The sequence below is a fragment of the Triturus cristatus genome, chromosome 11, assembly GCF_964204655.1.
Source record: "Triturus cristatus chromosome 11, aTriCri1.1, whole genome shotgun sequence".
Taxonomy (NCBI): domain Eukaryota; kingdom Metazoa; phylum Chordata; class Amphibia; order Caudata; family Salamandridae; genus Triturus; species Triturus cristatus.
The window spans coordinates 372,241,255-372,266,312 of NC_140594.1; the positions used below are offsets into that span (position 1 = coordinate 372,241,255).

The following is a 25,058-nucleotide window of genomic DNA, read 5'->3' on the forward strand; positions in this document are numbered from 1 at the left end:
CTCAAAGTTTGACTAAAAACACATTTTCCTTACATTTCTGTGTGGAAAACGTCTGGAATCTGCAGGGAGCCACAAATTTCCGAACATCTGGCATTTCCCCAAGTCTCCTGATAAACATGTTACCTCACTTGTGTGGGTGGGCCAAGAGACCTTGACACAAAAGGCCCTAAAGTGCTTTGTGGAGAGATCAGCGATAGGGGTAGCACCAGAATTTGGGGCCATGCTCGGCCATTACCTATGGAAACCTTTGAACCTCAACATTTTTTAAAACTAGACAACCAGGGGATTCCAGGGTGGTGTGCCGTGCGTGGATTCCGTGAGGTTTTCTTACACACAGTGCCCTGAAAACCTCAAACGTTGCCTGAAATCATACATTTTCCTTACAATTCTATGATGTAAACTTAAGGTATCCGCAGGAATTCACAAAATTGCTACCACCGAGCGTTACCCCACCTATGCCATAAAAACGCTGTGAGATGTGGCCTAGTACCCGCAACCAGAATGGATCAAACCGAGGTCAATGGGAGTCCTCTCGCAAGGGCTCCAGGCATTGACCGTGGTTTGATCCATTTCTCTAACGTAGATACTTTAAGTGGAAAAAAAGTTATGGATCTCTAAGTGCGAACTACCGCAGATACCAAAAAAAGGGCACTGCACTTAGGGGGTGGGGGGGGGGGAGGGGACAGGACAGCATTAAGGGATTACAAAGTACCAAGGACATCAACCCCTAAACTTAAGGGACTGGAATAGGTGCCAAATTTACAAATGACATACTCCTGCCTCTTTATGGGACAAATAGAAAGAATCTTTCTTTAGGATGACTAATTAGAAGTTTATGCAAAATGCATCATTGTGTAATTGAGATATATTGATTGTATTTTTGTACTGTGGTGATGAAGCCAAATCATTTTTCAACAATTTTACACAATGAACCAGAATGATTGCAATTTGAAACGTACGTGTCATATCTCTAAAAAAAGAATTACTGTCTTGGACTCCGCAATCTATAACAAAGAAAACCTGAGAACAATCCTTGCGGCCTCCTACTACCCCAAACCTACTGTTGTCAACATCAAAAAAGAGAAATTTGATACATCAGGGGAAACTTTAGCGAAGAAGAAGATTATGTTAAAAACAGGAACTGATCACTCGTCTACCCAGTTAGGCTACAATTGGCACACAGTTGAAACACAGGAGATAACCAGAAAAGAAAATAGACTCATCGTCCTAGAATACAAACAGACTAAGGAAGAAACAAATGTTTATCCTTTAAGATTTGTCACAGATTCTAATGAGGGCCACGGCTTAATAAGGAAACCACTACAAAGACACTCGTATCTACATCTGAATGACTACTCGCTTTATGGCACCATACACCAAAGACCACAGTTAAGCTTTGGAATGGCCAGAACCTTTATACACAGACCAACGAGAAAAAGGTGGATTCAATATCTGCCACAACTGTTCTATTTGTAATCTTAGTAACAAAAAAATACTATTTAATGACAACTGAAGAGTTGAGGAGCATAGCTTGAGTGCACAACATCACATTTTATTTACATCTTAAAGTGTTAGTGTGAACTACGCTATGTTGGAAACACCATTCTTCCACTGAAAAGCAGTACACAAGAACATTATTCTAACATCCATAAACCTACTCCACGAAAACCACTGTCCGATCCCGACAGCCGATATCACAAACACAACTGCAACTTCTCCTTCTTTGCAGTGGAGCAAATACAGAACCCAACTATGATGCTAAACATCACGCAGCCCTGTCTCTCCAGAGGTACACTCCTGTTAGTTCCTCCTACGATGGAACCTAGCTTACATCTTGGACAGTCACTATTGTTGTCCTCACACATGACTGAAGAGTCACTCCGATCCCTTTCTTTAAAATGGAAGCTGATTGCTTCTATCATGAAGGGAATATAATTTTCAAGTATGTCAGGTAAAAGAAGCAACCACCTTACTTCGGTATCATTAATTCTTTACCACCAAATGCCACTACCTTAGCTTTGCGTTTTCTCTCCCTCACAGATTTTCTATGACTGCAATTTAAAAGCTGACCTAAAATATATTTATCCCCCATTTACCTAATTATTTCTGCTGTTTGCTCTGCAACTTCCAGAATAGCTTCCTGATACATTGTTTTTCACTATATCTAATTCTCATTTTAATAAATACTTTTCTATCTATGTTACTTTTTACACAGACCTGTATTTGTAGTGCTGCACGAGGTTGGTCTAGCTGAGGGCATTCACTGCACCCAAAGGCCTATGCACTCAACCCCTTCGACCAGGCCACCTACGCAACCTATTGTGCAGCTTGCAGAGCAGTGCCCTTGGCTATGTGGTGCAGGGTTGGCCACAGGCTGCATGTACAACCTCCTGTTCGCCCAATGTACTGCACAACAGACATGCATGCTTTGGGCCTTTCATAATGGGCTCCTGCACTAGCAACCTTGCCACAGACCCTGCTGCATATGGCCTTCAGCAGTGTATGGCCTGGCCTGTGGACAGCCCCGGCACCATCTTTGCCACTGAACCAGCTTTGCATGGCCTTCACGTGCATGAACCTTTGAGAGCCTGACCTTAAGTCAGACACTGCACCATAGCAGTACAAAGCACTGTCAAGAGCACTGCAGTTTCTGGACTCCGAGCCTGGCTTATAGTCCAGCCCTGAGCCATTCCTGGGATCCATATTACTCACTACGCAAGGTCTTTACCATGCATAGTCATGCTGTGAATTTATGTTATTTTTTTAAAGGTTTGTCAGGATTTGCAAAAAGGATTTCAATTTTGTTTAAAAACAAATTGTAGTTCTACCCTCCAGTTTATAAATATACAGACCTGAAAGTAGATTCATTAATCCTGCAAGAAAATTTTACTTTTTCTTGCTTTTGGGGGGCAGTATTTGCCTATCTGGGACTGGGGTTAGAGGATGCCCCAGTCTCTTTTTACTGGACACAGGCTTTGATGCCAGACATCGTTTAACGGCCGCTGGTACAAAAAGATTTACTTATTGAAACAAATCATATCATTTATTTTTGTTAATTAAGGACCCCCTCCATGTATATAAAAGATACTCTATCAATAATCCTTCATAGCCTGCTTGACACATATTTGTAACTCAAATTTGTCTAAAGCTATTAGTGGATTTACACCAAACAAGCAAAGTTATTCCTGTGAGTAAAGCTCTAGTTTCATTCAAGGTTTGATGTTTTAGTTAATCATTTCTTAGAACACACTTTCTTACAGGAGTAGACATTGGAAACACAACTCTCCCTTCCTTCCCACTCCACCCCTTTATTTCCTTTCCAAAGATTTAAGTAAACTAAAGCACACCTTTACAATGAAACTGAATCCTAGCAATAATTGGAGTGTGGCTTTTGCCACTATGAAATTTATGTGTCGGATAAAGTATCCTTTGACTTACATTATGGGGACATTCCAAGTTACCAATTGGGGACAAGGACGAAGCAAAGGCTCTTTATAAGGTCATGAAACACCGAGATTACCTGCAATATCCTTGTAAACTTCGGCAGAGTGTCAGGCGGTGGAAACGGGGGGTTGACTGGTGTGGGACCAAAGAGGAATCCCTCTTTGAAGCCTGTGGTTGTCCTGAACTTTTTCATAAGGTGTGGGGCAAATGGTTCAACCTAGTTCCCTAAGGGGGCTGCGGATGTGTAGGCTCCATGTCCCTTACGGGAATTACTTTACCCTGCAGTATGCCTTATGCTCGCTTGTCCCCAGTTGTGTGGCTGTAGACACTCGTCATAATGTATTTGATTCTGCTACCAATGTATTGTTTTGGTGCGATTTTTAACTCAATAAAATTGATTATAAACTTCGGCAGAGTGTATTTTATTCCATTTAATAAGTGGTCAATCCATTAGCCTTACACCAGAAAACTTAAATCCCTATATTTTTTCTCCTGCTTCTGCACAAGTATGATAGAGTATGGTTTCCGAAGATGTAGAATCAGTTTTATCAAAGGTTCTAAATAGAAGTCTAATTATTGAGCTAAAAGTTGAAAGAGGAAATCTATCCCCACCACAATCAGTCTAAATGTTAGAGTGAGTCTGTGTACTCTAGTTCTCATATGTGACATAGGAATCTTTTGGAAATTGCCCAATTTATCCATTATCAATTCTTATTCTTTTGCATGTCTTACTATATGTTCAATGACAGCTTGATACTCTTTGTTTGGATTTATTTTCAATTACATATATGGAGTCTGGTCTGGTACATGAACATCACCTTTCATTTCAAATTAAGAAGTATCCATTAATAACAATCTTCTCCCTTGTCTGCTATTTCGGAAGTAATTAGTTTGTTATCCATCAACTTCTCCAGTGTCATTTTTTCCTCATTTATTATGTTCAATCTATGTATCCATTTGTAAATCCTTTATCAAGGGTCTTTCGAATATCTCTGTCATTTACATGTGGATTCGATTTAGATTTCAATCTGAATTTGCTCGCTGCCCTGTAGTAGGTACTGGTTCTATGGTCTGTGCTTAAAATACTTTTCCTAATTTTTTTAATGAATTTGACTGACTCTACTTTTGTTTCCAACTATGTTGTAGAACATGTGGGTATAAATGTCATCCCACTTTGAAAAATGTCAGTTTGCAGCTTGATATATTAATCCCTTAAGGCCTAATCATTTAAGGCCTGTTTAGGAAATTTGCAGACAGGGGAACTCCACCACAAACGTGGCAGAGTACCCTGTCCGCCAAACAGACCTTCCTCTCTTTCTACTGAGAGTTAGGTCAACCGTCATGTTTCTGATGGCAGTGCGAACCGAGGCCACTGGGGATAGAAGAGGTCCCATGGTTGTACATCAGTTCAAAGATTCTGATAAAATACCTCCAGGTGGATTGATCATCAATGTGGTTTTTGATGGATTTAGTTTCATGAAGTTGTTAAACATCCACCATCTGGTCCAGGTTAGACTATGTGACAGGGTTGAGGTATCAGCAAGGTTTTGGCAAATCCAAAGATAATTTGGGTGTCTTCTGCACAGAGGTAAATCCTCGCCCCCAGCTGCCTCAAATAGTGAGAAAAAGGTTGCATATAGATGTTAAAAAGCAGTGCTGACAAGATACAGCTCTGGAGCACATCACTATTGGTAGGTTTAGGCTTAGATTTGTAGAATGGTACAATAACCATCTGTTGTCGGACAGGTATATATAACATAAGCTACTGTCGCATCAATCCTGCCTGCTCTCTGGTGAACAAGGTGGTGTCATTGGTGGTATTAAATGCGGAAGAGAAGTCCAAATGGATCAATGCTTCCATTTTAACTTTGTCAAACAGACTGCAGAGATTATCAAGGACTGAGACAATGACCAACTCCATACCCGCCCTGTACCGAAACCTACTTGGAAGGAGTCTAAAATAAGATTCTGTTCTACAAGATTGAGAAAAGATGGTTGTTCAAATCTGTCGGATTTATGGAGACACTTTTTTTGATTGAGGTTTAACACCTGCATATTTCCAGAAATTCAGGCTAGTGCCTTATTTCAGGGCGCTGTTGAAGATAGTTAGATATTCATCTGAACAGCTCTTCTAGTTGAGCAAAGTCAGATTTGCAGGTGCAGCACTTAGTGTTATTAATAATGTCATACCTAGTCTACAGTTTTTCAGTATTTTTTTACAATTTTTGGGCAAAAAGGTGTTCCCAAGGGACAGTGGTATTTATCGGAAAGGGTTTGGACAAGGCCGGAGGAATAGTCTCCTTAGGGAGGATGGGTGAAGTTTCCTAATAGGGCATGGTCTGCTGAATTCAATCCCAAATAGACGTGCACACTTGTCAATTTTGAGTTTGACGTATAACGAGTTCTTGGTGTACCATGCTACATGTAGAGACACAACTATTTAATCTCTCTAAAATGTAATTGATGCCGCCTGTCACAACTAATGTGTGTCTCTCGGACGCAGCCAAGTACTAATTATCACAGAGATCTCACCACCTGTAGAAGTTCCCGTGTCCAGCGTATCACAGACAGTGCACTTGCCACAACTGAATCTCATTTATGCTCACTTGCCTCCCCCCCTTAGTTGAACTAAGGTTCATTGAGTGCCTGCCCTTCCCATTGTAGAAAAACCTCCATTAAATGTTAAATGGGCGAAATGTAGCCCCCCCCCCCCACACCTATCTAGTGAAAGGATTCTATAATTGTTAGTCAAAAGTCATAGAAGTTGATTAGGGGTTCAGACACCTTGGAATTGTTATTTAAAGAGTATTACAACATAATTTTGGGATACAAATGAAATGTATTTGTACTTTTATGATCCTTGGCTGATCAAAATAAAGCTTATGACAATCTAAAACTAAATCTGGGGTAAGAAAACTTGGATTAAAATAGTAAAAAATAATAATTTGCAGGTATTACATTGGAATTACATTTTGAAAGTAATAAAACTAATTGTTCAGGATCATTTTTAATGGAAGCATCGCCTCCTATAGAGTGCCTTAGATGTAAAAATCGAGGAGAATAGGTTGCAGTTTGAGATCTGATTTCACCAGCTGGTACAGTGGTCTCTTTAGTTTCTGTTTCATTCCCTCCTCTTTGTTTCAGTGTCTGTCTTTCTGCCAATCGTTTCTTCTCTGATTTCCAGTCCTTCACCCGGTTCTCTGTATACCTCTTTCCCTCTGACTGTCTCTTGGGTTTTCTGCATCATCCTCTCTCTCACTGCCCTACCTCCTTTATCTGTCCCTGTTCTGCTTTCCGTCTTCCTCTTTATGACCATCCTACCCTTTCACTGTCCCTTTCTATGACGTCTCATACTGCAGCAATCTATGTTCATTTTTCCATCTGAAAATCAGTTTCCTTCTCCCTTTATCTCTATTTTTCACTTTCTCGTTGTACTTGCTGGTCCCTCTCCCCTTTATGTGCCAGGCTATTTCTCGCCATGTTGGTCTCGCTCTCTCTCTCTCGCTCAGTTACTCTCTCCATCAATGTCTGTGTCTTCCATCGTTCTATCTCACCTTTCATGTTCTGTCTTTTCCTTCATCCCACTGTATCCATCTTCCTCCCTCTCTGTGCATATATTTTTCAATCTGCATGTGTATATTTGTTTCTCTCTGTACATCTCACCTTTGCCGTTCAGTGTGTCTTTTACTCTTTCTGCATGCTTTCTGCATCCACCACTCACCATCTCTCTATTTTCTGCTATACACCTGTGTGTATCTTTCCTTGTCTATGTGCCATTCTCTACCTTTCTATGTTCCTATTTTGCTCTCTTTTTTGCTAACTCACTCTCTATTGTTCTGTATCTTATTTCACCTGTCTCGGTGTATATCACTTCTCTTTAAATCTCTAAATCTCTGTGTCTCTATTTCTCTTTTGTTCTTTGCCTGCCTCATTCTGCTTTTATCTTTGCATCTATCTGTTCTTCCATGGATGTCACGGCCACCTATTCTTATAATTTCTCTTAAGCACTTTCAAAGGTGGGTATTATTGTTTCAAGGTTTTTGGGACTGTGATGCAGTTAAGTCTTGAGAGTTTAAAAAGTGAGGTCATCTGTCTGGTGTAAATCATGGTTGGAGGACTTTTGCTACACCATCTTTTCAGGCCCGCTTGTGCCCTCTCCGTTTACCCCATGAGTAATAACTTGACAGTGTTATAGTAAACTTCTTTAAGCACTTTGAAATCCATTTACGTTTTTTTGTTTTGCACTTTTTTGGGCAGTTGTTGGCTTCGGCCAGTTATGATGACACTGTGAAGCTGTACAGGGAGGAGGAGGATGACTGGGTATGTTGTGCTACTTTGGAAGGTCATGAGTCCACTGTTTGGAGCTTGGCGTTTGACCGTACTGGAGAGCAGCTGGCTTCCTGCAGTGATGACCGAACCGTCCGCATCTGGCGCCAGTACAGACCAGGAAACGAGCAGGGTAACAGTCCAGATTGTCCTGTAACTGAAGGGAGAATGAAGCCTGTCATATGTATGAGGCGTGGAATCCTGTTCTGCCTATTGGGCATAAAAGTATGTCCTGTGTGTGAGGAGATGATGGTGGCTTCAGAGGTGATTGGTATCTGAGTGTTGCTGATGGGGTTTCTTCAGTCTGTCATGCCTACGAAGAGGTGCTTAAGCCTTTCATTTGTACAAGGCATTGTCATTTCTCATGTGGGTGAAGAGGGCTGACCCCCTCCATGCTATGTGCTGATGTCTGTGTGAAAGAAGTGGCTAACGTCTGTACTGCAGTGCTGGGATGGCTGTTCTACTGTTTTTGAGGTGCTCTTGTTTGTCCTACAAATTGATGGTGCTGATGTGTGTCATCTTGGGCGAGTTATTTCTAAGATCTTACTTTCTGTGTGGTAAGGCAGCAATGAGAGAGGTCTGTCCTGCTTGGTGTGAGATAGGTAAGTATTTCCTACTGCAGATGTGAAGAAGTCTGCAATGCTGAACGCAAGTAGTGATTAGATCTGTCCTGGAAGTGATGACGTCTGTCTACTCTGTGAGGAAGTTATGGCTTAACCTACTACAAGGGTTGATCAGTGTTTCTCCTGTTTGCGATTGAGCGCTGAGGACAGACCTATCCTGTGTGACAAACAGTAAGTCCTTCTAAGTGTGGGGAGATGAAGTATTTCCTGTTGTATGAAATGTGTAATGATCTCTTGCTCTATGCCGATCTGTCTTTTCCAGGGGTTGTCTGCAGCGGATCAGACCCCACTTGGAAGTGCATCTGCACCCTGTCTGGATTCCACAGCAGGACGGTGTACGACGTGTCATGGTAAGAATGTAGATTCATGATATGTACATTCTTAGAGAACCTTCTTCAGATAATAGAGAGGAGGGAGAGCATCCTGTAGACAAGAACAAGTCAGTGTCACAGTTTTACAATCAAAAGTCGATGGAGACTCTTACTGCAGTTCACAAACCCGAGTGTCAGGAAAGATCTGCCCTCTATTTGAATAGACTTGTTATCTGCCCCTGGTTATCTGTTTTCAAATTACTATGGTTCTTGACTTGATGGAAGTGTGTTTCCTGACCAAATGTTAGCATATTCTTCAGGCAAGGTCATTATGAGTCCAGGAGGCCAGATCTATTTCACAATATCCACATGGATAAACATGTAAATAGTTAATCTAAAGCATGTCCACAATCATTGATCATCCTGAAATTCTGCTTGAATTTGAGCCTCCTACAACTAAGGTAGGTGCCTCTGCTCTGTTGCCAAGGGTGTACTTTTCCCAACTCATATGTGTCCCTGTGCCTGAGACAGTGTTCAATGGACTTAATTGTCCTGTACAGTTTTACCACTGTTTGCGTGTTACATTTTCCCTGTACGCTTTTCTCCATCTTCTGCTGCAAGTGTTTTCCCTGTCATTTTCATAGGTGCTTCTCTTTCAGTCCAGCATACATCTTCCTCTTTCCACAAGTAGTCGCCACTCTGTCCCAATCTTAGTACATGCCATATCTCAGTGTATTTATGTTCACTGTCAAGGTAACTTGGCCTACAGTTAATGTTCAATACAATGAATTGAGAGCTACTAATATTATTAGTGTTGTATATTTTCAATTTTGTTATATATATATATTATTTCAACCAAGCAAAAGCTTTCTAATTTAATAAGATGGGCTGAACACAGGTGAGCTACTCAGAGGTAGCTGAAGAGCTACAGTAGCTCATGAGCTACAGGTTTGAGACCCCTGGCCTACACAATTCCACTGTGAATATCTCCCTATCTCACGGTCTGTGTATTCCTATTGTAGAATATGTTTCTCTGTCCTAGTGTTTGTCTTATTGTTCCAATGTCAGTGACTCACTCTCCCAGAGTCCACAGTTGTTTTAATGTGATATTCTTTTGAAGGACTGGTAGATACCAACAATTTGGCTTTTCACCTTGTAGATAGATACAAGTGTTGCCAGCTTGTGCAGTTAGGCATTCAGTCTCTTGGAAAAGAGCAATGTTAAGAGCGCCTTCTTGAAAGCTATATATTCTGATGTTTAGTAGATTTTGAAATGGAAGGGTTGAGCCACAGTTCCATCGCCAGGATAGAGAAACGTTTTTCTCTCACTGTATTTTAGGTCGAGCCTACCATACAGTACAAACTGCCTGGTTGCAAAAGACCTGTTCTGGACATACCAAGAACTTACACACGCTTACAGACCACCCATTGCTTACCATTGGTTTTCTTTAGTGTCACTCTCATTTGCTTTCGTAATTAATGGGTTTCCTTGTCCCAGCTTGTCTAACTTGTGTTGTACCTCCCTTTGATCTAAAGCTATTTGCCATCTCTCTGATTGGCTGGCTTTTATCTTTCAAATGCTCACTTTTAGAGAAGTACTTTTTAGGTCTCGCCCAGCGTGGCAGTGCATGCGCTGCTCGCTCGGCGAGATTTATTGCATTTGGTGGGTCGTATATATTAGTGGTTGCCTCTAATGGTGAATATGAAGAGTGGATCCTCGACCCTGGAGGACCCCTGAATCTAACCCCAGAAACCTAACGCCCACAACAAAGTACTTACCTCTGAACCGATAACACTATTTGCTCCCATAGGATAACATTGACTGTTTTTCTATGAAAAAGTTTGTAAGTGTGGAGTTGAAATCTATGAAAATCTCTAAAACTGTATCCAAATAACTAAAACGCTTTTACTTACCTGTTTACAGGAAATGTCCCAGTGTAGTGTCCAGGTATACTGCACTGTGTAAGAAAAGTAATCTGCAAAGTAATTTACATGACCTGCTATTGAAAAGTAATTACAAAGTATATGTACAATTTTGGACACTATTGCATTACCAGTAATTCTAACTGTAACCAAACAAAAGTGTATATACAACTGCAATTCAAAACTGTATCATTACTGCAAAGTATAAATCACTTACCTGTGCCAGGCTTGCTTGGTTCTAGGAAATAAAATAACTAAAAGAATATTTTTATACAAAACCAGTCCCGATATCGAGCTTAAACACAGTTCTAACACAGCTAATGACAGAACCATTCGAACCCATGCACAAAGCAGTACCCAGATACATCACGTTAATGACTACCTTCTTAATAGCTGTAAGATCTCTACAGAGAGTAAGTGAACTACAGGCATTAATGTGTGTTAGATATGCAAACAATTAAGTGTGTGCGTGGCAGTGGTCCTCATTCCATGAAGATCAGAGTCTTACATTTTCCTTTACATCTTTTGTTCCTCATTCTTGGTACAAGATAGGTCTCACAATTTGACTCATTATCTACACCCATGAGTATTATTTGAATGTTAGATCATGTTCAATGTCTTATTGGCTTGGTCCTATGGAGGTAACTCTCCTCAATTTGTGAGCTTACACAGTCTGTACCTCTCTTGATTATGTTGTTGTTTGCTTTCCTGTTTCTTCCTTCTGATCATCTGTAAAGTGCTCTGATACCCTCACGGGTCATGTTCGCGCTATATAAAACTTTATAAATAAATAAAGGTGGACTTTCAGAAGAGGGCTTGTTGCCCCGCCCCTCATTTCCATTGGCTGGCGTCACCGTTTACGCTAAACGGTGGCCTGCCATTGGAAATGAGGGTTTTGGGTTCACGCCCTTTCGTCTCCGATCCGGACTCGGTGGCCTGCTTTGCTGCTGTCGCAAAGCACTTATTTTTATGGGGCCATGTGTTTCTGAGAGGAGGAATGCGCGTTTGAAGAGTCCCCGGCGTTTGAAGTGCTTTTCCATACAAGGAAGTGACAGGGCAGACCTAGATTCCTGAGAGGCGCGGATTTCCAGTCCACAGGTTTTCTATCCCACTCGTCACTGCTTTTGGGGTAACTTCAAGGAGACTCGTTATAGTTCTTTTGGTATCATCATTTCAGAACGGAAGCATTTTTAATGTTCTTTACAAGGAAGCCGTAGTTGTTGCTGATTTATCTAACACAAACAACAACCATTGGCAAAGCCAATAGCCCTGGCTTGCTGCAGGTGTAATGTTACTTGCTTTATCAGTATTATATATCTGTATGCAATGACAGAAGCAGAAAAATACAAGTTGTCGTATACGACCACCAGCAAGGCTCCGTTTTATGGCGCTGTGTGTCTTAATCTCCACATCTGTCCAGCTTTAGGGTTGACTGTGGCGTTACACCCAGAACTGCAGAATTTGGAATTTGAGAACCATGATTGAATCTCGGCGTGCTCAAAATCCTGTGGGCACATCACTTCTCCCCGTGCCTCAAAACATGAATGTGATCTTGTGTAATTTAACCGGTGCTCATGCACAGTGATTCAATATCTTTGTGTAGAGTTCGCGCTATATAAAACTGCTGTAAACGCTACTTCATCATGGTTTTACATTTGTTTTTATCTTGTTGGTTGGCCTGCTGGGGTTGCCTTCCGTTCTGGCTAATCTTGCTTGTAGTAGCGTGCGCAGAGCTCTGGGCCTCTGTGTGAACTGACCTGCATCAAAACTGACTCAGTGTCTCTTAGTTGTCCTAGTCCCCCACAGATGCAGGGCACAGCCGGCTAGGACATCTTGTTACTTAGAGGAGTTGAGCGAAATGCTGCACATGGGCGGCCTGCTGTGCCACTTCTTTTCAATCTCCTAGTACTTCGGCCGGCTCCTCTGGCTTCTCTCCCGGCCCCCGCTGCACGAAAAAGCTCTTGTGTGCCTGCGCAAGTAGCCGCTCTTCTTCACACTTTTCAGGTTACTGCTTCTGCCTTTTGACTCCAGGGAGCACTTCAGCTGCATGCTGCAGATCCTCGCTGCCCCCTGCTACCCACTGCCGAGGTCTTTAATGGTGCACTCATGTGTGCCCCCGACCGAGGCTAACAGAGGGCACCTTGGCCCCAGCACTGCTTCGGTTTGTATTCCTTGAAAGCGTTTGCCTTGAAGTTAACTGCAAACGTGAAGCACTCTTCAAAATTTCGCCACACAGCACGCTGTTTATTTGCAGTCTGCACCCATTATTGTGTGCCTCTGTGCTTGTGCAAATTAACAAAGCAGTGCTTTCTTTTAGCTACATAAATAAAAACATTCCGATTTTGAAATGCAACGGTCACTTTATTTTCAGGCGCCATTTACGGGTGCTTTTTGTTGTACATGTTTTGTGTTTAACACACTATTCATTTATTTATAGCCTGTAAGATTTATTGCTCAATGTTTCTAATTTTTGTGCTGGAATGGGGGGAAAATGACTTAATTGGCGTTGGTTCAAACCCGATGCGCAGCGGCATGGCTGTTTCAGAGGTCTCCCTTCTGTTGCTCTTCCCCCCACATCTGTGCTTTTATGGCTCTCTCGCCAGTGTGCCTCTCTGCTCCGTGCAGTTCCCCCACATGATGGACCTGGCATGCTGTCCTGCTCCTCTGTATTCTTTCTGCTCTGCCACACTTTTCACACACAACAGCTATTTATTTTCTCACATGAGCGCCTGCCGAGCTGGACCTCTTTGCTTCGCTAGGTGGCTCTTTTCCATAAATGAGCTCCCTGCCGAGATTTATGGCTGTGTCGGCTACTCCATCCTCCTCCAGTGAGCCATTAGACTTCACATGAAATGTCACCAGGGCAGTGTCATAAACCCAGCAAACTAGCAGATCAAGACTTTGTATTTAGATTACTGTGTACTTTGTATGTCTGAGTTCTAATCCTAGAGTTTGCATTTTTAAACATTTGAAATGCTGCTGAAGCTTTATTCATTAAATCTGCATTTGCCACCTAAATTAAGTGTAAAAAGTTATTTATTTTCTAAGTCATGGGCAAGGGATGGTTTAAAGTGCTGCATCCAAATTGTAATATGACCTGAAACCCTTCATTTAAGTACTCTTTCTGGCAGCATCTCCAGGATCTTTGTTTATTTATTTTTTGGAAATGTTGTGGCAGTTTCTGTCGGTTAACTTTGCATCCAACAACTTACTAAGGCTAAAACAGGCCCTGCAAACACATATAATTTTGACAGTCCTCCTGCGGCTGGTTTTACCGTTATTCATAAAGGATAATAAAGTACATTCAATATAGCCTTTGCATATAGGTGCACATTAATCATTGCCACCTAATTATACTCTACTAAATACCAGATAAATACATCTCACATAAAACCGCTATGCCACATAGCAACCATCCATACAAATACACTCCACACCATGCCACATAATTCCCATCAGCATAATTTCACTCAATGTACCACACAGTTCCACGCCACGCAATTCAGCTCCACACATTTCCATTCTACACCACATAATTCAACAACAAACCACATAATTCAAATCAACACACTTACACAACAAATGCATCCAATCCACACCGCAAAATTCAACATCATGTCACACAATTTAACAGCTTACCACATAATTAAATTCCACTACATACCACGCCACAAGACAACATACCAATACACATATTTACACTCCATAACACTGAATCCTATTCTACATAATTCCAGCTAATTTAATACCACATAATTACTATCCACATAATTCCACTACACAAATACACACACACACACTATTCCACCCCACACAATTCCACAACTAACAAGTTCAATCCAATCCATATAATTAAATTCCACACCACATACATCCACTCCATAAACAAAAGACATTGTCGTTTACAACACCATTAACTCCAACGTTCACTAATGGGAGACCAATTGCATTCCAAATGCTTGTGTTATTGTACTTTGTGGCAGATCTGCTCCACTGTATCTCTTGGGGCTCTACAAACAAATTTGGTGATGAAGAGTAAATTGTATTTTTTTTAACAACTTTTTAATTAAAATGTTCTTCTCTTTAATTTCCTGTAATTCCCATTGTTGAAAAAACAAGCATTTGCAATGCAATAGGGTCTCGCATTTCATGAGTTTGAGCTATTGGCAATGGCCTGCTGGATGCAGTTGGCGTAGGAGTGGTTGATCATAAGAACTTGCAGGAGATACATGTGAACTCTCATTGTGTGGCAGCAGTGTGGTGAGCGGCAGCCAGGCCTGAAAGCACAGAGGAGTGCAGCACGGTAGCAGAGCTTGGGACAGAACCAGGGTCCCTGGTGCTGGACACGGTGCAGGTGCAGATAGGCGCACCTGTGCCTGCTGCACGCATCCTTTCATCATCCGTTTTGCTGCGGCCATTAAGTCGTTTGTGGGAAAGAGGAGGAGTGCAGGGTGCCGTGGGCGGGAAACAGAAACCAGTTATGTCACTTCCTGTACGATGGATGATCGGAAATCCAGAGACATCCCTTTCTGTGCAGATGGTTGATAGGAAATTGAGTTCTCTTTGTAGGTTTCTTCTACTGCCTAGATATAAGCCCTCATGTATTCCCATGCTTGCAGTGCAATACAGCAGGTTAAACATTCACACTACACATATAGCCAGCGCACCTTTGTGCATGACGGCGTTTACATGCATGAGCACATTGAAGCTTGGTACAATCAGACTACAGCATTAGTTCTGTATTGAAGAGATACAAGTTGGAGAGATTGCGGCTCTTCTCAAGAGTACATATGGAAAGATGAACTGTTTTCAAAGCCTGCGTTCTATACGTTTTATCTTGAGTAACACAGATGCAGGCCATGGAACTGCTAAGCTCGGCGTTTCATTATTGCAAAATATCCAAGATAAGGTTTGACTGAAAACTGGTAAATATAAAACTTTGCAATTAACACGAAGGTGTGTTATTACCATGAGCGCTTGGCGCTGTACCTGTGTGCGTGGCATCAGTGCTTGGCGATGCACTGTTATGGCATTCTTGTGAAAAAAACCATTTCTGAGGTAAAAATCTTTCACAACAGGGCACTTAATTTGATAGATTATTTTCCCCTTCTTACTACCATACTCCCGTCGGTGCACTGTAGACACCAGCAAGCCACTTTCGTCCTCATGAGAAGGAATGACTGCAGCCGTTTCACCAACTTTCTGAGGAATACTGCTGGGTTTGGCAGGTACCATGCATGCAGTCAGAACAACTCGCCAAAAACAAAAAAGCATTACAAATGCAATAGGTCTCGCCTTTCATTAAGTTAAAGCCATTTGCTTTGCTATACAATACCATTAGCAAAGCAAATGGCTTTAACCTAATCAAAGGCGAGACCTATTGCATTTTCAATGCTTGTTTCTTTTTGCTTCAGCACGCCATGAGAGTGCATTGTGTTTTCGTACTCTCTCTTATTTTCCCCTATATGCTGCTTGTCCCTCACATCCCCCCTCTGTTGCTCCCATATCCATCTTCATTGCTTTTGGTCAGAGCCTGCACCACCACAATCACCCTCAACCCTTCCCACTTCCTTTCCATTCTGACTTTCTTTTTTCTCATTTTCTCTTTTTTGGAGGAACCAGTAGTTGCCACTCCTTATTATTATTTTTTTAAATTAGGCACTGTTGCACACTTTTCATATTCTCACCAGAAAAAATCCCATACCCCCCACCTGCCCAGTACCAGAGGAAGCCACGTCTTCAACTATGGATGTTGGAACAGCATCTTTGGTCCTGTTGGTTGCAAAGGAGCTCCACCTAGCCAGTATTTACATTAGTGCTTCACTATTGCTAGGAAGCCAGTGACTGGGGCCTTCAGCGTTTGCCCAAAACAGACAAGGTCCCGTGTTGACTGGGTTCAGAAACTGATCTCTTAAGAATCTCCCACAGAGTGTTAGGCAATGTCTTGCTTTTAAAGCACACATGAACCTCTTCTAAACACCTTGCTCATCGTGCTTCTTTCCAATTGTCCGAGGAGTGCTAAAAGTGCTTCAGTGGCTGGTCTTGTCCACAGTTCAAATCCATCCATGGAGGGCTGTCAGCCAAGGAGAGACAGCTTCTCCTCTCTAATCTGCACAAACTGCTTCTACCGGTCCCATTCCTCCCTTCCGCAATTGTACTGAAAAGGCACTATTTACATCACAAAACAATGAATGTAAAGACTAATGATAAATAGGTCAGATTCCAAAAGCAAGAAAAGGGACCCCACACACATAGTAACATGTCTATGATACCCAGCAAGTCACAATTTCTTTTGACACAGATTATTTAACATGTCACAGCAATGCGATATTCGAGCGCTGCTACATTGTCTGTGCTGCAATTCAAGGCTGTTTGCTTGGAAAACGGGAATCAGGGCCTCAGCATTTTCAGCATCTTGGCCCTTGCGATCCATTCATTTTTCATTTTGATTACAAGTTCACATTTAGGAACTGAACATTTTAAAGAAGCCCACTAATTCTAATTCATCTAGTTAGGTACTGGACTGAAATGTATAAAGAAAGCATGCTTCAGAATTGAGGCTGCTTTTGCATAATTTTTTCCACAAGCAATATCATACTAAAGGTAAGTGACTTTTCCTTCTGATAGCTACATCTTGCAGATTCCTTACCTTTTGAATGAGTCCCACAGCAATATCCTTAGGGAGGCGGGAAAGAGTCGTGCTAATTAACCTAGGAAGTCATGCAAACACGGTCCAGCAATGTATGCATCACTGCATGCATGGACATTGAGGAAAATTGATGCACGGTTCACAGTGTGGCTGCCCACCAGATCTCAGGCACTGGAACATATCACTTGAGAACCAAGGAATCAGCAATGCCCCTTTTGAAGTGGGCGCATTTACCATCTGCAGGATCTTTCATGTCTAAAGTATATCTTAATACTGAGTATGACCCAATGTGAAATGGTCAATATGGTTCCCTCCTGGTCATTTTTAGCTCCTACGAAGCCCACAAAGAACTAATCATCCATTCTGTCCTGGAGAGTACAGTTGTAGTATTGTACCTGTAGTGCAGTGTAGGCTACTGTTTCTCTTCTTTGGTTGAATTAGGAGGAGGGAAGAAAATAGAAGTGTGATAAACTGGCCCATATGAAAGGTAGGTACGCAGCACCAACTTGTCAGAGTAGAGTACAGAGTAAGTGGACAAACTGAGAGGGCATCAAGTTCTCCGAAACTATTAGCGGAAGTTATTGCCTCCAATAAGAGATTCTTCAGTGTGAGAAGCAGAACTGGGCGACTGTGCATCAGCTCGAATGGGGATGTCATTAGAAAAGTCAACGCAAGTTTGAAATTCCACAGAAGAACAATGAATAGGGGAGGGGAACACAGGAAACCAAACCTTTTAGAAAACACATCACTGTGGCAATCGAAGCAAGGATGGTTGGTCAGGAAGACACATGAAGAGGGACATGGCAGCTAAATAACATTTTACTGTAGCCACTGCCAGACCCAGTGGGCAAGAGACCGTGCAAATCACAGTATGTCGGAAATTCGAGACTGCAAAGTATTGTCTTTCTGACTTCATCAGAAAAGGCAAAACGACTGGCAACACTTAGTGTCCAGGTGGGCAGTCACAGCGTTTGAAGATTGGGGTGAAGGACCTGACCATTCTACTGCAAGGGCACACTCAACATGTGTGGCAGAGGAAGAGACTAAATACTAGTGCCAACAGATCGGCATATTTGATTCTCTTCACCCAGTCTGGGGCGATCAGTAGCAGCTATTCTCGATCCTCCTGCACTTTGTGCAAGAACTTTGACAGAAGCAGAATCAGTGGATATGTGTATAGCAGGCCCAGAGGCTAAACTTGAAGGAATCCCCCAAGCAACCATTAAGAGGAAAGTGTATGGTACACAACTGAGAACTCTAACTGTCCGGGGTCGTGGCAATGAGATTTATCTGTGAACAGCCCAGTCTGGAGAAGATCGCATCCTTCACTCTGGGATGGCTTTCCTGTTCATTCTACTCCAGTGAGAGGTGACTTAGCATATCATCTTATTTTGTGAGAGCCTGCACAGTGATCTACTGACTGAGACAGTTCCCTTCACTGCATAGGCACCATACCTCCCTACATAGGATCTGCAGCCCAAGACTGTCCTGTGTCTTAATATAAAAGATGGTGTTGCTGTTGTATGCCAAAATCTGAATGGTGCTTCCTAAGATGGAAGGGAGGAATGTCTTCATGGCAAGGCGGATTGCCTGCAGCTCCGGCTCGCTTATTTGCAGGTGCTGGTCCAAAGCTGACCAAAGTCCTTATGCCATCTTGTCGCCAATATGGGCACCTCAGCCTATTGAGGAGGAGTCTGTTACCACTGTAGGCTTTGTCTTCTAGTGGGCTAAAGGGATAACCCACTAAAGGTTTTGAGCAATCCATCTACCAGTGTAGATCCTTATGGACTCACTCAAAATTCTGTACCCAAGCCAAAAGGCTCCCATGAAGTTGGAGTCACTATATTGTCTGGCGCTACTGAGGGGCCCTCAGCTGCCATTTGGTGTGTGGAACCAAAAGGATGCACAAGGCCCAAAAAATGTAAAACAGAAAGAACTTTAATCTCGGTTTGAATCAAAATAACAGAGTCCTCCCCTGGATATCCTCGATCAGGAAAAGCCTTCATGTGGGTCATGTAGAGCACCTCTCCTATGAAGGTTATCCTCTCCATGGAAATAAGATGGGGTTTCTGAGAGTTGGTTGTAAAGCCCCAGTCATAAAGGAGAGTTATTATGTGCTAAGGGTTTGTTTGACCACTGCAAAGAACTCTGCTTTCACCAGTCAGTTGTCCAGGTATGACATAGATGGACTCCGGCCCTTTGTAGGGAAGCAACCACAGCTACCAGCACTCTCATAAAAAAGCATGACACAGTTGTCAGTCCAAACGGTACAACCATGAACTGATAGTGCTGGGACCCCAACGTAAAATTGCGGTAACACCTTTGCATAGGGAAAATTGGTAGGTGGAAATAGACATCCAGGAAATCCAGAATGCCAGACAATACGCTGCATTGAGGGGCCAACAGCCTCTTGAACTTGTGCTGCTGACTGAACAAATTTATAAGGTGTATGTTGATGATTCATCTCAGACCTCCTTCCTTATTCTGGGCCAAGAAATAAAGGGAGTAGACTCCTGTGCCTCTTTCTCCCTGAGGCACCACCTCTGTAGCCCTTTTGTTCAGTCGGATAAGGACTTCTGCATTTAGTTTTGAGGCGTGTGCATAAGAGCACGCTCTGATTGAGAGAGGGTGGTCCACAGAGAAAGTGTAGGGTGTAGCCCTTTATGGATTAGCTCGATGACCTATCAATCCACCATGATATTTTTACAATCAGTGGAAATATGGGCGACCCTTCCTCCAGCACAATATGCTGCTATAAGGGGGGGGGTTCAGATAGGTTTGAGGCAGCAAAGCTGGCAGAAGATAGCTGGGTTTGGATCTGCTGCTGCTGTTGTTGATATCCTCTTAAGCTACCATTGCCCAGGAAGAAGCAGATATGTCTTGGGGTGTTTAGAGCAGCTGTGAAAGTTAACAGTGGTGTGAATGTTGTGCCCTAAAGTAGCCTCGACATTTCCTATATTGTTAAAAGAACAGCTTTGCTACGGAGGCTATGCCGAGCAAGCAAGCTGTAGCTTTGCTGTTCTTAAAGCGTTGCAGAGAGAAGTAGGCCTTCTATCTGAACAGCTTTATGCCATGAAAGGTCATGTCCATGAGAGTTCCTTGGATATCTAAGAAGACAGTGGAACTTATCCAAACCTAGCGGCGGAGCGTGACAGTCTTGACAATGGGCCTGGCCACGATGTGTGCAGAATCTAGGCTGCCCTTCAGGATCAGCTTGGAGACCTCCAAAATATTGTTGACCAAGTTGGATAAACCTTTTTCATGTCTCTGGAAGAATGAAACTGTTTTGCCAGTTTCAACAGGGTGTGGACCTAGCAGTGAGAGGGTGAGTTGGCTGGAGGTTTAAGACGCTGCTATGAATAGAGTCTAACCTTTTTGAATATCTGGAGGGGAAGTGGGAAAAACACTGGGGTTTAACTTCAAGACAGAAGCTTGATCTATTACGCTTTCTGACGCAGGGCAGGAACTTTGGGTCACAGGGGCACGTTTATGTCGTCTGACTATCTGCATTGCTGGGTCAGACCAGCATCTGAATTACACGAAGGAAGGTTTATCTGCCTCTGAATCGCCGTCTTCTGTATGACCATGATCCTAATCCGGCATAGCAGGAGGATTGGAGTCAGATCCAAATATCTCTTCTGGGTAATTTGACTGGAGGAGACCGAGTACATTAACCTATCTTGTTCAGCGCTCCAATAAAAATCAGAGAGAGACCCAATTATTTCTGCAGCAGGCATTTCTACTCCTCGTCATAAGGAGGGAGAATGCTTACCTAATTGAATAGCATTCTATTCAGAGATCCCTGCAAATGTCACCTGTCCATCCACATGAAAATGCAAAAAAATCTGACAAAGCCCTAAAGGAATGAAGCTATTTTGCAATATGTGTGTAGATCTGAATAGTGCTTTTAGTGCCTCAGCTCTTGGAACAGTCAGCAGCCACTAAAAGCATGAGGGTGCGGTTTGCAGAACATTGTAATCTGCTTTGTGGTAGTGGCTTTTAAAATACTCTGCATGCTTTCCTTTGACTCCTGATTTTGGCTCATTTGTCTTTTAAGGTAATATATATGTATATCATGTGTGGCTAGGTGTGAACTTGTGGTTGTGCTCTTATGGAGGTGTTCAGGATGAAGTGGCTATGGCATGAGAAGAGTGACATCCCCTCTCTGAGATAAATGTTGTTTTCTGCTTTATGCAGGTGTCACCTGACAGGAGCCCTTGCAACAGCAGCTGGTGACGATGCCATTCGAGTGTTTGAAGAAGACCCTGGCTCCGACCCACAGCAACCCACTTTCTCTCTGACGGGTCACGTCCCAAGAGCCCACTCCCAGGATGTAAACTGCGTAGTGTGGCACCCAAAGGAGGCTGGACTCCTGGCTTCCTGCAGCGATGATGGCGACATGGCATTCTGGAAATACCAGCGTCTCGAATAAGCAAAGCCTGGACACAGCTGCCATTAACTCCATCTTTGAACTCGTAGACATTGAGCTGGTAAACAACAAGACAGTCCTGCATACAGAAACTCCTGAAGCAATTCACCCCAAGTCTATGTAACCCACTGCTTCTGGGACTTTGGCTACATTTGTCTCTATTGTATGTGTCACTGATCTATTGTGTTAGAATTGCTTAAAGTTGTAATTGTGGAAAATTAATTTTTCCTTAGTAAAGAGATTCTCTCCAAACCCAGAATTCATCTGTAGACCTACCTGCAGAGAGACCGAGGAGTGACCAACTTAATACCATGGTGTTGCCATGGCAGTTGATTTGATTAGTTTAGAGCATATATTTCCGTTCCGGGTGATCGTACAATAAGCATGATGCATAATAGTGAATTGTTCGTGCTTATATTGATCTGTTATTAATGGCATTTAGAAGGAGACACTTTCACTCCATGTGAATGCGTTAATGTGTACTTTGTGAATAAGAAAAGCATGCTTATGCAGGCTGAATAATGATCAAACAAGAAGTAAGGCAGGCAGTCTCCACGGCTTAGATTACTTTCTCTTTAAACAAACACTGGCAGGTGGTGAGTGCTTGTAGCTTTACTGCCCCACTCTGCTGAGAGCAGAAGCTAGTGGCCCCTGCAGCCCTCCTTTTGCTCCATTTGTCTATTTTTAGGTCCAACCTGGGCAGCGCATGCCCTGCTCTGCAAGGCATGCTGCATTTGATTATGGACTTGAAGCTCTGCCCACCCTCCGCCCATATTTTCCATTGGCTTGTGTCATTGTTCTTTGTAAATGCTGGCTTCTGATTCGTTAATAGGCTTGTTAGTCTCTCCTTAGTACCGCCTTGTCTTCATTTGTAACCTCCCATGAGGACTGGCCCTTTTACTTCTGTTGTTAGCAGGTGTGTCTTATTTCATCTGCAAGCACTATTTTCGTTATTGAGTTTCTCTTATTGCAGGCAGGACATGCTTTTCTGCAACATTCAGCGCTCCATGCGCGCTTTCACTTTCCAAGCAGCCCGAGACAATGGCGGCCCCTTCTTTCAAGTAAAATAGGTCTCACATTTACGAGAGTTTGAGCTATTGGCATTGTAAATGACAAAGCCTTTTATTTATGTGTTAATTATCAAAACATATAAATAAAAGGCATTGTCATTTACAATGCCAATAGCTTAAACTCTCACAAATGCAAGACCTATTGCATTGAAAATGCTTGTTATTTAAATGTTTCTGTTGCGCCACTGTGCCCGAGAATGTAAGTATAATTTATGGCATAACAACTTGTAGGAAAAATATATCTCGATTTACATTGAAGCATTTGTAGGGAGATCAACTGAACCATCATAAACTGGGAAAGGCGATGGACATTGGGAAAGAAAAGAAGTGTTGGATAGATGCGGGGAGGCGGATGGTACAGGGTAGATAGACAGGTCCAGGTTAGAGGGATGGGCTTGAGTGGGAAGTAAGGTGCAAGACGTGGTAAAGGAGGCTAGGAAGGGGTTAAAGGAGGAGAGGCGTTATTAAACGAAAGGTCAAGAAGATAGTAATGTGGAGGGGAAGGAGAAACTTGGGGCGGTAGTAGAGAGGCAAGAAATGAAAGGCAGAAAGGGAGGGAAAAAAGATAGAATAGCCCTGCTTAAAAAAGGCTATCAATCCTGTGGGTGCACTTGCACACCCCTCATTAACGAAAATCTTTGACGAAGTTCTAATGAAAACAATGCCCTGCCCTCCTTTAAAAAAAAAAAAAAAAGCTTACATAGTCCATTAGATGCATGCCGTCTCCTACCAACATGAAAGCTAATGCAGGTAACCTATGTGTGAAAAACATGAAATGGCTTCGGCATTCCTGAAGGACTTTAGGTGGGTGAACCCTTCGGTCAGCTGCTGCTGTGGCTCTGTTTAGCACAGTATCCAATGCAGTCCCATCATGTTTCTTAAGACCTCTAATGATAAAGATGCGAAGTACAAGAGGGTTTTCTTCTCCCTCCGCCCTGTGACTGCGGGATGTACCCTTAGAGAGAAAGAGATCGGGAGACATTATTTTATGAACTCTTTGAGCCAGAGGGAGTCCCTCCAGTAAAAAAGACTTGACAACTACTATCAAAGGCATAGACCAGAAGGTCTCACAGGTGAAGGGTTCTTTGGAGGGACAGAAATCTATGCTAGAGCACAAGGACCAGGATCTGGGCTAGAGGCCCATGTTTGTTTGCATGGGGATGATGTGCTCTTAAAACTGTGCAGTTACCTCAGTGGTGCTCCTGCAACGGGAAGTGAAGAGATTGGACAATAAGGGCAGAGCTGAGAAGATTAGGATTAGAGAGCCCAAAGCCATTGGAATCATGCAGCAGGGGAGGGCCAAATGATCCTGTAGGCTTAAGGAAATTATGCTGCTAGAAAAAGCAAATTAGGCGACATAATGCAGCACTTTTTTGCAACAGTATTATTTTGTCTTTTTGTGTTTTTTACACTTGCTGACACTGTCTGGACATTGATTGCACCTTATTAGTACAAGTTTAACATCCAAATATAGCAATAAGCAACAGAAAGATGACTTGTTAAACCATGTGCCGCTGTAGTGTTTGTAATGTTTGAACCGTTTGAGCTAGAAACAATTTTTCTTTTTTGTTAAAATATTCAGATTATGCAGCAGATGATAGGTTATGTGGCAAATGCAGCAAATCCATAATTGAGCGAAAAACGATGCAGCCGCACAATCGCATATTTCCACTGCCCCTGATTAAAGGGTTGTCAACAATGATAAAGTGTGAGGCTGCACTATCCATAATGCTTCAGTCTCTGAAGAAACATGTTTTTGGGCAGTGACCCCAATATTTGTTTGGACTTTTTTAGACTAGTTGGGCTCCCCACAATGGGTCATGGACTCCGGATGTTGGAGCAATCGTGGACCTTAAGAACCTGTTACAGCAAGACCATATGGAGGTCCACATAGAGGAAGGATCGACTGATTTCAGACCTGCAGGATTCACGTTTAGCTGGATTTGCATGGAACAACATAGTAGAGGAAAGGAGAATTTCAGGTAGTTAAAAAGGAGATACTGGCTGTGGGACTGCCAAGTTCAAATTGGTTTCCCGCCTCACTGTTTAGGTGCCTATCGATGACTATGTACTATTGTAGGTTCATACCAGACCTAGCAACCATGACTGAACCTCTAGGTGACTGATCAAAAAAACAATGCCAATGCAAAAGAAATCCGCCTTATGTTTAGATCTTTATAACAAGCATTGGCAAAGCCAATAGGTCTCGTCTATGCAAGAGCTAGTGACTTTACCATTGAGCTTTAGGTATAAAGCTGATTTGTATATTAACATGTTCCTAGTT

The 25,058-nt window shown here is 42.6% G+C and overlaps 1 protein-coding gene across 2 annotated transcripts in view; it reads left to right on the forward strand.

The window, feature by feature from the left end:
- CIAO1 (cytosolic iron-sulfur assembly component 1) overlaps window positions 1–21,956 on the forward strand; it is a 132,068-nt gene extending 110,112 nt beyond the window's left edge. For both annotated transcript variants that reach the window (XM_085634312.1, XM_085634313.1), the window contains exons 6-8: window positions 7,702–7,903; window positions 8,656–8,743; window positions 21,473–21,956. In XM_085634312.1, the coding sequence (XP_085490438.1) occupies window positions 7,702–7,903; window positions 8,656–8,743; window positions 21,473–21,707 (525 nt within the window). In that variant the 3' untranslated portion in view covers window positions 21,708–21,956. The remainder of the gene's footprint in view (window positions 1–7,701; window positions 7,904–8,655; window positions 8,744–21,472) is intronic.
- The last annotated feature ends 3,102 nt before the right edge of the window (window positions 21,957–25,058 follow it).